General features: G+C 50.3%; 3 protein-coding genes across 3 annotated transcripts; 1 reads left to right on the top strand and 2 right to left on the bottom strand.

The window, feature by feature from the left end:
* Positions 1 to 71: 71 nt before the first annotated feature.
* Positions 72 to 1,714, bottom strand: VTN49DRAFT_1543 (uncharacterized protein; the record flags this gene model as incomplete). Its single annotated transcript, XM_069409169.1, has 2 exons — positions 72 to 1,560; positions 1,614 to 1,714. 2 exons carry the CDS (start codon positions 1,712 to 1,714, stop codon positions 72 to 74), a joined length of 1,590 nt encoding a protein of 529 aa, XP_069270582.1.
* A 489-nt stretch (positions 1,715 to 2,203) lies between these two features.
* VTN49DRAFT_1542 (uncharacterized protein) lies at positions 2,204 to 4,102 on the top strand (the record flags this gene model as incomplete). The annotated part of the gene is made up of 4 exons (XM_069409168.1): positions 2,204 to 2,613; positions 2,670 to 2,823; positions 2,871 to 3,871; positions 3,928 to 4,102. 4 exons carry the CDS (start codon positions 2,204 to 2,206, stop codon positions 4,100 to 4,102), a joined length of 1,740 nt encoding a protein of 579 aa, XP_069270581.1.
* Positions 4,103 to 10,903: 6,801 nt separating this feature from the next.
* VTN49DRAFT_1541 (uncharacterized protein) lies at positions 10,904 to 11,716 on the bottom strand (the record flags this gene model as incomplete). Its single annotated transcript, XM_069409167.1, has 2 exons — positions 10,904 to 11,376; positions 11,440 to 11,716. The coding sequence occupies 2 exons, from the start codon at positions 11,714 to 11,716 to the stop codon at positions 10,904 to 10,906; spliced, it is 750 nt and encodes a 249-aa protein (XP_069270580.1).
* Between the last annotated feature and the right edge of the window lie 1,345 nt (positions 11,717 to 13,061).

Here is a 13,061-nt window from a genome sequence, read left to right as displayed (position 1 = left end):
TAGGATTAGATGGTGCTAAGGGTTAACTCCATATGAATGCTGATGATCTATGATATTGCACGGGATATCGTTTATTTTCTATTCTTCTTTTGTTTACCTTGCTGTTTGGATTGCGGTACGGGTTGAGCATGACCCTCTTCCCGGATATGCGCAAAGAGCTGCGTCCGAGAGGGAAATGTTGCGTGACATTGGGCGCAGGTTTGCCGCGCTGCCTCGCTGGCCGCCTGGCGTGCTGCCTTTTTTGCTCGTCTTTGCTTTGCCTTGCCAACCTTTTGTTTGGTTTGCTTCGGCATGTCCTCGTCTGAGTCAGGGGCCTCGTCTGAGTCGCGACGGTTAGGATGCAGCGCTGTAGATATCCTCGCCTGGACGGCTTCCCTTGTATCGTAGTCGCCGTCTTCGTCTTCTGTTACCGTAGATTCGTCCGCTGGCGGAGTTGTCGGCGCTGCAGAGTCCTGATGATGACTCTTATCTTTATCCTCGTCTTTGACGGCCTCTGAAGAGACCTCTGCCTGCCTCTCAACTTCTTCCTGCTCCTCGACTTCTTCTGTAACGACGTCATGGACAATATCTTGTCCACCGTCGATGCCATCTTCTCGATCCAGCTGCAATTCAGCATCTTCCTGCCTCATTTCTCGCTGTAGCTGCTTCACGGCCTTAAGATGCTTCTTGCTACGCTCGTGCGCTTCGAACTGCTTCTCGCTCTTGAATGTCTTATTGCAGACTACGCATTCAAATTGCTCTTCCTCCTCCGATTCTGAGCTGCTGAAGAAGTATTGCTCCTCTTCGTCTTCTGGCTGCGATTTGGCCCACTCGGGAACGACATGTTCCTGCATCTTCGCCTGGTTTGCAGCTCTGTCCCGCGCGGCTTGCGCCGCGGCAGACTCCCGCAGCACGCGTTGTCGGTCTGCTTCACTTTGTGGGTTTTTCTTGTATCGGGGATCGCGCTTCTTAACGAATGCCACCAGCGAGCGAACGGCGTCGTTGTACTCGCGGATGCCTTCCTCTCGGAGTCGCTTGTTCTCCTTCTCCATCAATCTTCGAATGCGTCGGTCCGGCGCGTCGCTGTACTTGTGGGTATCCTTCCATGCAAACGTTTTTCTGGTCGAAAAGCTGTTCCATGCTGCGTAAAAGGGGCGAACCACGTCCTCGAAGCTGTCATCTTTGCTTCCAAAAGACGGATAGTCGATAGGCTCGATGCCCTGCCACCGACAGGCTATCTCTTCTTCTCGCGCAATCTGGTCGAACACGTCTCTCAGGCCGCCGAAAAATCCTGTCGGTGAATCCGAGAACTCCATCCGTGGGTCGAACTTGACGATCATCGACACGATCCCCTGCGCGGTCATGCGAAAAGTATCCGGCGCCTGGCCATGGGCCGGTGTTGATCCGTCCTCCGAGTAGATCGCATGACGGTGTGAGTCGTACCATGCTCGCTCCTGCGGATCGGACAGGACTTCGTATGCGCTTTGGACTTCTGCAAATTTGCGCGTAGCCGCTTCCACGTTGCCATAGTTTCGGTCTGGGTGCAGTTCCAGAGCTTTTCGCCGATATGCCTTTTTAATTCTTTGATTTTTATTTTAGTTTCAGTGTGTTTTCGACTGTAGGTGCTCACTTACTCTTCCTCTGTCGCGTCGCGTTCTACCCCCAAGATTGTGTAGTAGTCGGCCTGCTGTTGACTCTCATCCTGCGGCGCATTGGTGGATTGGCCTTGGCCCATGGCTTCTCAATGGGGCTCACCCCGGCGACGACACCTTACTCTGGAAGCGAGCTGAATTCGGGTGCTGCAGGAAGAAACCGCAGCAAGAATGTCTCCGCGGGCAGTGTGAATTTTTTTGTTGTTTCCGAGAGTAACGGCGGACCAAGATTCAACCGTCGCCACCCACCACCGGTCTTCGATCGCAACTCCGACTACGACGCTCGTAATCCACGCGCCCAACGGTATGGACTGCCTGCTACGCACATGGACGTTGGCGATAAGTCGAATGAATGTCGAAACGCGACGCCGTGCTTTGTTCCAAAAGCTCCGAACCTCAGCTCCAAGACCAAAGGACTCAGCTAAACAGCTGAACGCTACTCCCCACATCGCGACCCTCTTATCCGCGTCCTAGACTACGTCAGGCTCGCTGGGAGCCGCTTCTGCGAGTGCGGTCGCCAGTTAATATTAATTTCCGTTGCTTAAAAAAGTCGCAATCGCCGTTCCGCAGAGATGCCCACACTGAGTTCCCTTCCGGATGAGATCCTGCATTTGATTTTTCGCTTTGTGCATCCGAATGATGCGATGAGCGTGCAGTGCACGGCACGCAGGTTCCGGGATGTCGCTAACGAACCGCTCCTGTGGCGTTTTTACTGCCAGACATATTTCCGGTACTGGGATGAGCGGCATGAGTTCGAGAAGAAGCTCGCTGCGCGGACGTCGTCGGTCGACTGGAAGCGGCTATATCTGACGAGGGCGGCGACCGATGCCACCACGACGAAGCTGCTGGATGGCATTCTGTCGAGTCAGAGCGGGCGAATTGAGAAGTTCGAGGAGATTATCAGCCTCGGTTATGATGTGAAGGATACCCTTCTACGGCATGCTCGGGCAGGACCTGAGCTGGAGGATCATTTGGCTCGAAGGTGTGTTACACCTAGCTGTGTCTATTTAATGGACGTTTTGCCGACTCGTTATGAAGATATTACAGTAATGCTGTCCTCGGTTGTCTTCATCGCAACATTGCGATACCTCAGTGGGTTGCGCTAGCGAACGGAGAGGATGTACCCCTGGAGCGTGCGCTCGGGGCATTTGATATGTTCATTCCGGAAACTCAGATTGGAAGTTTGGATGAGGTGAGTAAGGCTAGCCTGTCAGGCGTTACGTTGTTGACATATTGCAGATTACTGCGATGCTTGATGAAATCGTGACCGGGATCTCAGAGGCAGTCCCTTCCATGGAGAGCCTTTCCCCTCGAGCAAAGGCTTTGAAGATTGCATCGTATCTACGAAGTCATAATCTCACTGGCATCAAGCATGACAAGCAGTATCATGACCTCGATCATAACTTTATCGGCTTCGCGCTCAAGGATCCCGAGCATAACTCGCTACCGCTGATCTCTGCGGCTATCTACTGTTACGTTGCGCAAAGGTTTGGCTTGAATGCGCGCCCATGCGGGTTTCCATTTCATGTTCATGTTATCATCACTCCCGAGCCGAATTTCGACATGGACGGCCGGCCGCTACGCGGAAACTCTGAAGGCGAGCCTATGTATATGGATCCCTTCCGTTCGGATCGAGAAACTCCTGTTTCGGACCTCCGTCAGCAGCTGAATTTCCTAGGTGGCTCCGTGGTTGAACTGTCCAACTTCCTCGGGGCGTCACTCACATCGGAGATAGTGGTTCGATGTAGTCAAAACATTCGCAACTCGATCCATCTCATGGCGCAATTTCCGCGGTTTGCGTCTCCCATTGATGTTGTGAGCGCAAGATATGCCAGTCTATGGGCAATTATGTTATGTGGCCCTGGTACCCGCGCTGTCCTTCTGCATGATCACCTGCCAGCGCTCATGGAACTCCTGGCGACGGACTTTCCGTCCGATTTGTTTCTTATTGAGCGGTATATCCTGCCGCTGTTTGAGGATTTTGTGGAGTATGACCATTTACGAGAGAGCCTCCACGTCATGCGTGCTGTGGACAAAATGCCAAAACAACCGCGATTTCGAAGGCCTGGCCACAAGCACGTTCGCTATCATGTCGGCGATGTATTTCGTCATCGTCGGTATAATTACCGGGCCGTCATCACTGGATGGGATACCGAATGCGGTGCTGGCGAACAATGGATGCAACGCATGGGTGTTGATCGACTACCACGTGGAAGACATCAAAGCTTCTATCATGCTCTGTGAGTGGCTATTCCTCCCTCAATACGGGGTCGACTTTACTGACTGATTGCAACAGCGTTGAGGATCGGAGCATGCGATATGTTGCGGAGGAGAATATCGAAATCATCCGGCCCTCTGTCTCAGAATTGCCGGCCGGGTTCGTGGCTATTGCCGGGAAGCATTTCAAGAGGTGGGATGAGACGGCCAAAAAGTTTGTTAGCAACATCCGTGATGAATACCCTGATGATTGATGCTTGCGTTTCTGGTTCTGGCGCGGTTGGATATTATGATGGGATGAGACTCTACTGCATGACCTTGTTTATTTCTCACGAACAATCATAGATTATTTATCACTGTGAATGTCAAGCTGCAGACTCAGGGCAAACGGACTGCAGACGGTATGCAAGGATGCTGGGATGGATCAACAGTTGGCTGGTAGTGATCCTGCAATCTTTTCTGGAACACAAGCTGTCACGCAAGTAATTCACAATCTCCCTAGCATGGTTTCCGGGTGCTAATCGCAAATGGATGATCAATTTACTTGTCATTAGCCGTTTCAACCAAATACCATCCACCACTCACTTCACGAGTCCCCATCCTCAGTGAGAGCGGCATGAATCCTCGGGCCTTCTCGGCCCTGTGTTATGGTGCTAGTCGATAGAGGCAGGAGGTGGTTATTGCTCCTACCTTTCCCACGCAGGCTCGAATAAAAACGTCTACATCTGGCCCATGTCAACTTTCCTCCTCCGCTTACCACCAGATTGAAAGGATTAGCAAGCGTCTAATCGAACCAGATCTCCAACTAGGTCAATTTACATCACACATCGACTGAGACACTGAGAATCTAGCTCTCAATTACAACCTCCAGGACATTTGATTAGCGTCAACCTTTGAGTTAATGCCCTACATGGCCAGGATTTGTCCCCCTGGAGAATGAAGACCGCAGTTATATATGTCTTCTTCTCCAGGGCCGGAAAGCAATGGCTCTCTGCAATCATTGTCGGCTGATGTGTAGGATTCAGTTTCATTGTTCGACTGGCCTCAAACTGGTGCTGATCAATGGTCTTAGCGGTTCTGCCCGAGCATTGCTGGATTATGATGTCAGCATTGGAAGCATGCAACCCCTAACGACTACGGTAGCCGTCAGATTCGGAGTTCATAGCTGGCGAGGACTGACCATTTCTGCTACTGCACCGTGAAAGATGGACTATATAAAGGAAAGAAAGGGACGATACACCAAAGAATGCTGTGAAAAGGTGGGGTGTCCTCGAGAATAAGAGGAGAAATAGTGACTTAAGGGCAGTTAAAGATCCAGATGGTGGCCAACTTGGCAAAAGCAAAAGAATAAAGCGAAGAATTAGGGCTCCGGTTTCTCCTACCTTGTCATTCACCTCCGACCACTGTGCCAGGAGTACCTCGATCATTGTTTCACATCAATACCAGTCTAGAAAATCAAGACTTCTCTTGCAGTCTTGCCGTACTGTCAACTGTTCCCTTCTGCCTAGCACATTCACGCGTGGTACGCTTAACACCGGGGAATCTAGAACGTTTCGAGATTTGAGCATACTTTGCTGCATTCCTGTGGACTTTGAAGTCATCGGTGAGGGCATCACGCGCGAGGCGAGACAAACGCGAATTTATCGTACAGTAGGCAACGCAAACTTCCAGATATGGAGAAATCATCTCATAACTGTGCGTGCAAGATCTCATCTTTGACGGCCACAAAGCAAGAGGAGACATGGCGATGGAGCTCAGTTGAACTCAACGCAAGACATGAGCAGCACAGTCAACCTCTGGGAGGCCTAGGAAATCCACGGTGATGCTCCAAGGGCGCCGACGTCAGGAGATCCAACGAAGAAAGCGACTACATTTGGATTGCTTCGCTGGCACGATCGTCGATGGAGAGATCACTAGCTTGCCCGATTCTACTGCCAGCTGACTGTGAAACTAAGCTGCGCACGGGAGCCCTACTGCCGGGCAACTATATGCTCTTTCGGGAAAGTCTCGCCGGCATGTGCAGCTGGTCGGCACCTTCTTTGTCTCGTTCCTACATGAGGGCTTAGCCAACTGTCGCCCTATGCCCCATGAGATCCCGGCCGAACAATGGGGGAACGAACAAGTTGGTTTTGGATGGGGGGTTATGTGGCGTAGTGTCGCCTAGACTAGAATTAAGGGGTTGCCGCTCGTCTCTTACAATAAAGAACGTGCTAGGACGCATATCATCCTCGCCGGAGAAACATCGCTAAGAGAGCTGCTCTACAACACTGAATGTGGCTGCCTCGAGGACGTTTACCGCACTATCCGCCTCAACTCAAACAAAGCCACCCACCCAAGAGAGCGTGAAAGTGTGACAGACGGAGCTGGACAGAATTGAGGGCGCGCAAATCCTGCGCGCGGGGCAGTGAAACCAGGGCATTTGCAGTTGCTCTCAGAACGCACACGCCAAACTGTCCTGTTCGAATATCTGACAATCCTAAGCATCTGCACTCACACCCAGGCGTTTTGTTTCGGCCGTCCACTCAGAGCCAAACTGTTCTATCGACTTGCGGTACATGTTTTGCTAACGATTCTCATGAACAACCTGGATTGCCTTCGCAACAATGCAAGGCAGATCACTGCTACTGGAACCACCACCCAGTTTCTCTCTCTTGGTCTAACAGGGCTCGACCTGATCATCTGTCGGGACCTCGGCTTCAATTTCCGGCCAATGTGGGAACTGGTCGGAAAGTGATAGAGGGTAACGGATGGCCGCGATCTTGAACAATAGTGATTGACTCTTGGTCCTTATTCAACCTGACCTCTAAAAGGGTATGGATGCGGCAGGTCCTGCCATCCAGAACCTCTTCTGCGCCAGTTCTGTGAGATCATCCTGCAGGACTCGTATTTCCGGATCCCAGGCACGCCGCCTGGTGACTGACACGCTTCACACCCGTCTGGGTGTAAATCCCATGTTCGATAATGGCCTCCGTCCCTATTAAGGTCCTGGTGGTGCTCGACATTCTTCAGCCGACCGAAGTACGAGGACTGAGGACACTTGAGGACCCATAAGATCAGCGCGCTGTCTACTTCGAACCAAGGCCTGCTCTGCAAGGTATATATTATGCCTTTCACTGTTACCAGTTTGTAGCGCAGACGAAGTAGTCCCTGCAGGAGCTGCGTCTGCTGCAAAAGTACACGGGCAGGTGTAGCTCCAAACAGCTCAACATAGGTTGCTTGTAGTACCGCTCTACAGCTCTGGATTTGTGTGCGAAACTTCGACGTTACGAGCCTACTTAAGATGAAAAGAAAACGAAGTTGTAGCGAAGAACAATCAAGGAAGTATGAGCGCAATCATAAACTTGTTCTCTTCCGCTCTCATCTGGAGGTCATGTCTTCTTAAGTACAGCGATTATCCCTTCGTCTTTGATCCGTATATCCGGGGTTTGGCGGTGGCTCCAACGTCTCAAACATTATTCTTGACGTCTTCTGTCTCAGTCGGTGCGCAGTTCATGCTTCTCGGTATCCACCATACCCTTTGCAATCTAACATATCCATCTGAATTCAACAATTTGCCATCACGTATCCCTTAACGGTACTGCTTCTGGCAAACGAGTATATAGCAGGTAACAGGTAGCTGATATCCCAGGCAGCTGAGAGCTTCAGGCGAACCCCAGGGTTTAGGGGTCGAGGATTCATGTGAAGCGCTTGGTTAAGCGTGGGCTATAAGACACACGCTGCCCTTGATCTTGGTAAATCAGGATCCAGCTTGGATAACAACCTGTATATCGGAAACTCCTGTGTCCGTCCATGAACGACCTAGGGGAGGGCCTGGCTCTGATGTAGTTCGGACAAGAAGTCCATGTTTCGCTCCCAAGGTTATAGGTCCTCTCACTTCACCACTTTATTCCCCACCCTGATATCACGCAATGATCGGACATCCATCTGTACTGAGTTGCCCCTGTTCTGTTGGGAACCTCAGGAGCTACTTGTGGGTTTGCTGAAGATCAGAAGAATCAAGCTCATCAAAGCGGGCTTTTGCCTGAGTATATGAACAGGTGAAAGCAACCAGGCGACGTAGGAATGTTCATTGTGCGAAACAGGGCTTACCTCGTCTAACTCTCCAGATCGTGCTCGTAGAGCTCGTCAAAAAACCTAAAAGATCTGTCCTTAGTCGTCGCATAAGTTGCTTTTCCCCCTCTAGCTTCGGTGTTGGTGGTAACCGCAAATCACACAATGCCGGTGCAGCGGAGTTGCTTCTGTACTCCGTACCAATATCGAACACAACGTCGACTGTCGAAATGACGTCTGCGGAGATTGCGGTACGGCAAATCCAAATCTGTCCTCAGCATAGAAGTGGCCCAGCGCCTCTTATGGCGGTGATGTTGTGACAGAAATGCGTCAGGTGACTCTGCAGGCGCGGACTACGATGTCGATGTTCGATCCTTTGGGATCTAGCGACTCAAATTGCGGCTAAAAACCGGCTGCAGTCATCAGCAAAAGGCTAGGGTGCTGTGCGAAACTTCGTAGTTACGAGCTACTGAAGGTGACGAGAAAGCAAAGTGGTCGCGAAGAACAATCAAAGAAGTATGAGCACGATAATGAACTTGTTCTCACTCTCATCTGGAGGTCATGTCTTAAGTACAGCGATTATCCCCGTCTCTCATCCGTATATCCGGGGGCTTGGCAGTGGTTCCAACATAAACATTATTCTTGACGTCTGTCTCAGTCGGCGCGCAGTTCATGCTTCTCGGTATCCACCATCCCCCCTTGCAATCTAACATGTATCCATCTGAATTCAACAGGTGCGCAGGCACACAGAACGCATGCAGACTCGCTGCCTGCGAGTAGGTTGAAACCAAGTGTTTCTCGATTAAGAGAGAGGCTTCCATCATATCTGATTATCCAAGTGTTCCAAACCACCATGGAAGATGCCCACTCAGGGCAAACCAGTGGTGGCTTCGAGCGCGTCTGAGAGTCGTTGCCCATTTGATATCCGAGGCATCTATTGACATTAATGAACTGGCGGAATCTCAAGCCATCACATTCCATGCAACTGCCTGATAACGTGATATTCGAGACCGTGGATGAATTTCATCGCTTTACTCGTACTTCCACATCAATGGTCGGGATGCGAACACGAAAACCACCCAGCTTATCCAGAAATTCATATCGCCTCTGGATCTGATGAACGTGACGACGGCCCTGCCGTGTGGGAAACGTATGGAGTGCATACTTCAAATACTTCCTGGCTCTTCCTCGGGTGAGCGAGCCAACCGGATCTGAGATGGTCCTGGCTGGTGGACATGAGCAGGAGGAGCTTGTCAATTGCCTGTTGCTGGTCATACATTTGTTTCGGGGACGTCCAGCCCAGGCGGTCAATTCTTCCGTCTGCCGATAGACCGCGGCTGACGGACAAAAGACATCGTCCTGATCCCGCCGGTGATTTCGAGGTGCTGTATTCTCGGACGGACTCAGGCGCTTCCAATTAAATGCTGGACCGATCATTCAATTTTTCTTGTCGCACGTGAGAAACGTATTGTTCGAGCCATGGAGATCCAATAAGGGGAGCCAGTCAAGAGGACCTTGCTCTCAGCCTTTGCCATCTTCACAATCTTCTCTGTACGGAAGTCGTAGTAGTGCATACAGGTTGAGTCGCGTCATATCTCCAAAAAATTACGAATCATGCATTCTCGAGAATTTGAGACTAAAATTCGGAGTTTATTCTGATGATATCAATAATGAAGCGCGAACTAAATTGCCTATTCTTCTGTTAGATTCTCTCAGGGCTATGGTGGATTCCCACAACCATGGTTATGACTGACCCGAGGAAAGACGTGGGAAAATTAGGTTTGAGAAAGTCAACCTCGGCGAACAGTCGGATGAGTGGATACGGGCTGAAGGAAAGAATTTCTGTATTCAAGGCATGACTTCCGCACAGACAAGGGAGCAGAGAGTGAACAGAAAATAAGCAAGCTCATCATTTCGCTCGCATTCCATTTTTCCACCATCTTTTCTTTCAGTAAGCTCGTAACTGCGTAGTTTCGCACAACTCCGTATATTTTTACAATGTGCGGAACAAAATATTTTGCCTTACAATTCATACCTGGATTCGGTGATTATTTCAACAGGATGTAAAATATATAAAACTGTGAAAAGTGGTTAGAGAGGAAAAAGAGAATGGAAGGCAACACCATCCATCCCATTCTTCACCGATTTGTTCTCGTAATTGCGAGATTTCGTTCATCGTTCCCTTGGTCAGTGGAAACTTTCCCCGCCAAGCTTGGCATTGTGGGCAGGAGACTTGGTCCCCCCACTAATGGTACTCAGTAGCACCGTGCCGAAGCAGCATCTTAGCATCGACGACCATGATAATTCAAGTTCTCCCTCACCCATAGTCCTTTCTTCTGCATCAGATTCCTACAGCAGTTTACAGATACGATGCGGTCGAAATTGATTTTGGGCTCGTTACGCTGTTATCCACAAAGTCATTTTGAAACGAGCTGCGAGGATTTTTTTTTTTTTCGAGAACAATGTAAACCCTCGATAAAGGGATTATGGAACAGACGTGGTACAGGTAGACTGCGTACTTGGTATATACCAGCCAGCCCGTTGATGCCTAGTGATGCTTCATACTATGGACATACCTTTCTGCAGCTGTCCTTTTTCTGGACTCTAAAAAGTCATTAAGAGCCGCTTGAAAACCTGATTAGGTCAGAAATGGACGTCAATTTGATTATCTTCAACTAGCGCTTGAATGTCCAGTTGCGCACGTAAGAATCGGCTGAATAATACCGCAATGGTTTTATTGTTACGCTAAGCAGCCTTTCGGCCATCTAAGTCCACCTAGCCACATGTAGAGGAAAAACCGTACAGGATGGATCCGAGCGGAGCTCGGGCAGCCTGCCGGGTTAAAAAAAAAAAAAAGCCCTTGGTCTGGAACGTCCATGCACGCTATCCGTCCAGCTTTGCCTACCTCTTGTGGCTTTAAGTGCGGCTCTAGCCGTCCTTGATCAGCTGGTTGACTAGCCGAAATTGGTCGACTATGTTTCGCCCTTTGACCCCTGTGAGGTCGGTCATGAGCCATCTGAAATCCAGTTGCCCATTGTGTCGAGCGCCTCGCGGTCCCCTTGGAATCGGGGGCGATGAATAAGCACGTGTCGAGGCGTCTCTTCCCCTTGCTCACAGTGTGGGCAGATTCCCGTGTGCGATCCCGGAACGTCAGCCTTGTGGAGGAAGCTTGCTAAGCCGATCTTGCCAGTGCGTAGCTGGGTTAGTATTGATGATGATTCGGCTTTGTGGAGTCTAGCGTATAATCGGAGGACCGATTTCTCTTGACTATGGGGGAAGACTTCCAAGGAGCTATGCATCCTGGAGTTCCAGGCGTTTCTTTGAAGGGGCAGTGTCGGGGTCGCCTGTCCATTCCCGCACCCAATGTCAAGGAGGCGGGGCGATTGAACCCTACGGCAATGTCGGTTCTTGCCGCTCGGCCCAGTGTGCCCACGATCCTCTGGTAGTGCCTCGATGAGCCGATCTATGCCAGAGGCAGCTGCCCGTGCTCGATAGCTGGCCAATCTGGCGAAAAGGTAAGAGTTTCATCGGCGGGACGTACCAGAGACTCGGTCCGAGTGACGCGGAAGGCTCCAAAGATCATTCCGAGGTATTGGTTTTGAATGTTGCTCGCCGTCTTGAAGAGGGCTGAGCATCTCCGGCGCATCTCTTAGGGAGTGTGCCAGACAAGAGCGGCGTATGTCAGTGGTGGGCGTATGACTGAGAGGTACACTTGTCTGGCCTGGAGCATAGGGAGTCCCCATGTGGAACCTGCCAGGCGAGCTAGTGCCGCCTGGGTGCGCATCTTGTCCAGGAATTTCTTGTGTGCAGTCGGACATTGGTCCGAGGGTCTGGGTGAATGCCTAGGACCCAGGCTGGAGGACGCGGTCTTCGGGGTGTTGCCCAGATGAACGCCTGTTTAGTGTCTACTCTTGGATTGCGAGTAACGTATGAAAAGCTCGTATTTCTCAGTGGAGAACTTTACGCAGTGCCGTCTGGCCCAGTCCATGCATTTTTTCCTGGACTCGCTCCAATGCCGTGCAGTTGGCTCAGACCGTGGGCCCCATGCCAGGAGATTGACGTCGTCAAGCCTAATCCATGGACCTGTGCGAGAACCCACAATTACAAGCTTACCAGCGTCGTAATGACGATTGAGATAATGTGAAGTAGTGGTTCTGAGTGGGCAGTGAACAATTAAGAGGATGCAGTATGATTGTTGTCTCTATCATCCACCCGGAAGTCATGTCCAAAGTACAGCGATTCTCCTCTCCAGCTTGTATGCGTATATTTGATGTTTCGACTCCCCAGCAAGTGGTCACGTCTGTCAGATGCATTATCATGCTCTTGTATCCACCGTATGCTCCACAATCAAACAGGATCCGAATGTTGTGGGATCATGAAATGTTTTAGCCTTGCAAAGGGATCGGCCATCTGGACCTTAGCGATCACGTCATGAAACACAGTACGCATGTTATTGCGTTCTCGAAAGTAAGGCGGCCCAGCGTGATTTTTCCTGATTGGATTTACGAGTCTTGACAACTAGCGAACCAAATAATATACGCCGATAGGATGCAAATTAGCTCAGCACAAATGTGCATGATCTATTCGGGCCATTGCTGTCGCAGATTTTTTGAGAGCGAACCTCTGAGCAAATTTGTTCCACAATGAGAATTTTCATTATATAATTTTTATACGCTAAGGGACTTTTATGAGGATACACACATACACAAAAAAAAGTTTCGACCTACCACTGAAGCCTACCGGTGGCCTTTATATTCTGCATTTTTGCGAATCTATGCAGTTACGAGCCTACTGAAGGTGAAAGGATAAAAGTCAAGTAAAAAAATAATGTGTCTCTTCTCTCTCTTGTCTGTGCGGAAGTCGTCTTGAATACAGCGAATTCTTTTCCTTCAGTTCGTATACATTCCATCTGACGGTTCGCCGAGGTTCAAACTCAAACGTAATTCTCCACGTCCTCTTCCCTGGGTCAATCATAATCATGGTTCTGGTAATCCACCATGCTGTTGAATTCAGATGGATACATGTTAGATTGCAAGGGGTATGGTGGATACCGAGAAGCATGAACTGCGCGCCGACTGAGACAGACGTCGAGGATAATGTTTGAGATGGAGCCACTGCCAAACCCCGGATATACGGATGGAAGACGAAGGGGATAATCGCTGT

This window comes from Thermomyces lanuginosus (genome assembly GCF_041956635.1).
Source record: "Thermomyces lanuginosus strain ATCC 200065 unplaced genomic scaffold VTN49scaffold_22, whole genome shotgun sequence".
In the NCBI taxonomy this organism is placed as follows: Eukaryota; Fungi; Ascomycota; class Eurotiomycetes; order Eurotiales; family Trichocomaceae; genus Thermomyces; species Thermomyces lanuginosus.
Note: the sequence above shows the minus strand (reverse complement) of the source record. Positions and strands in the feature narration are given on the sequence as shown.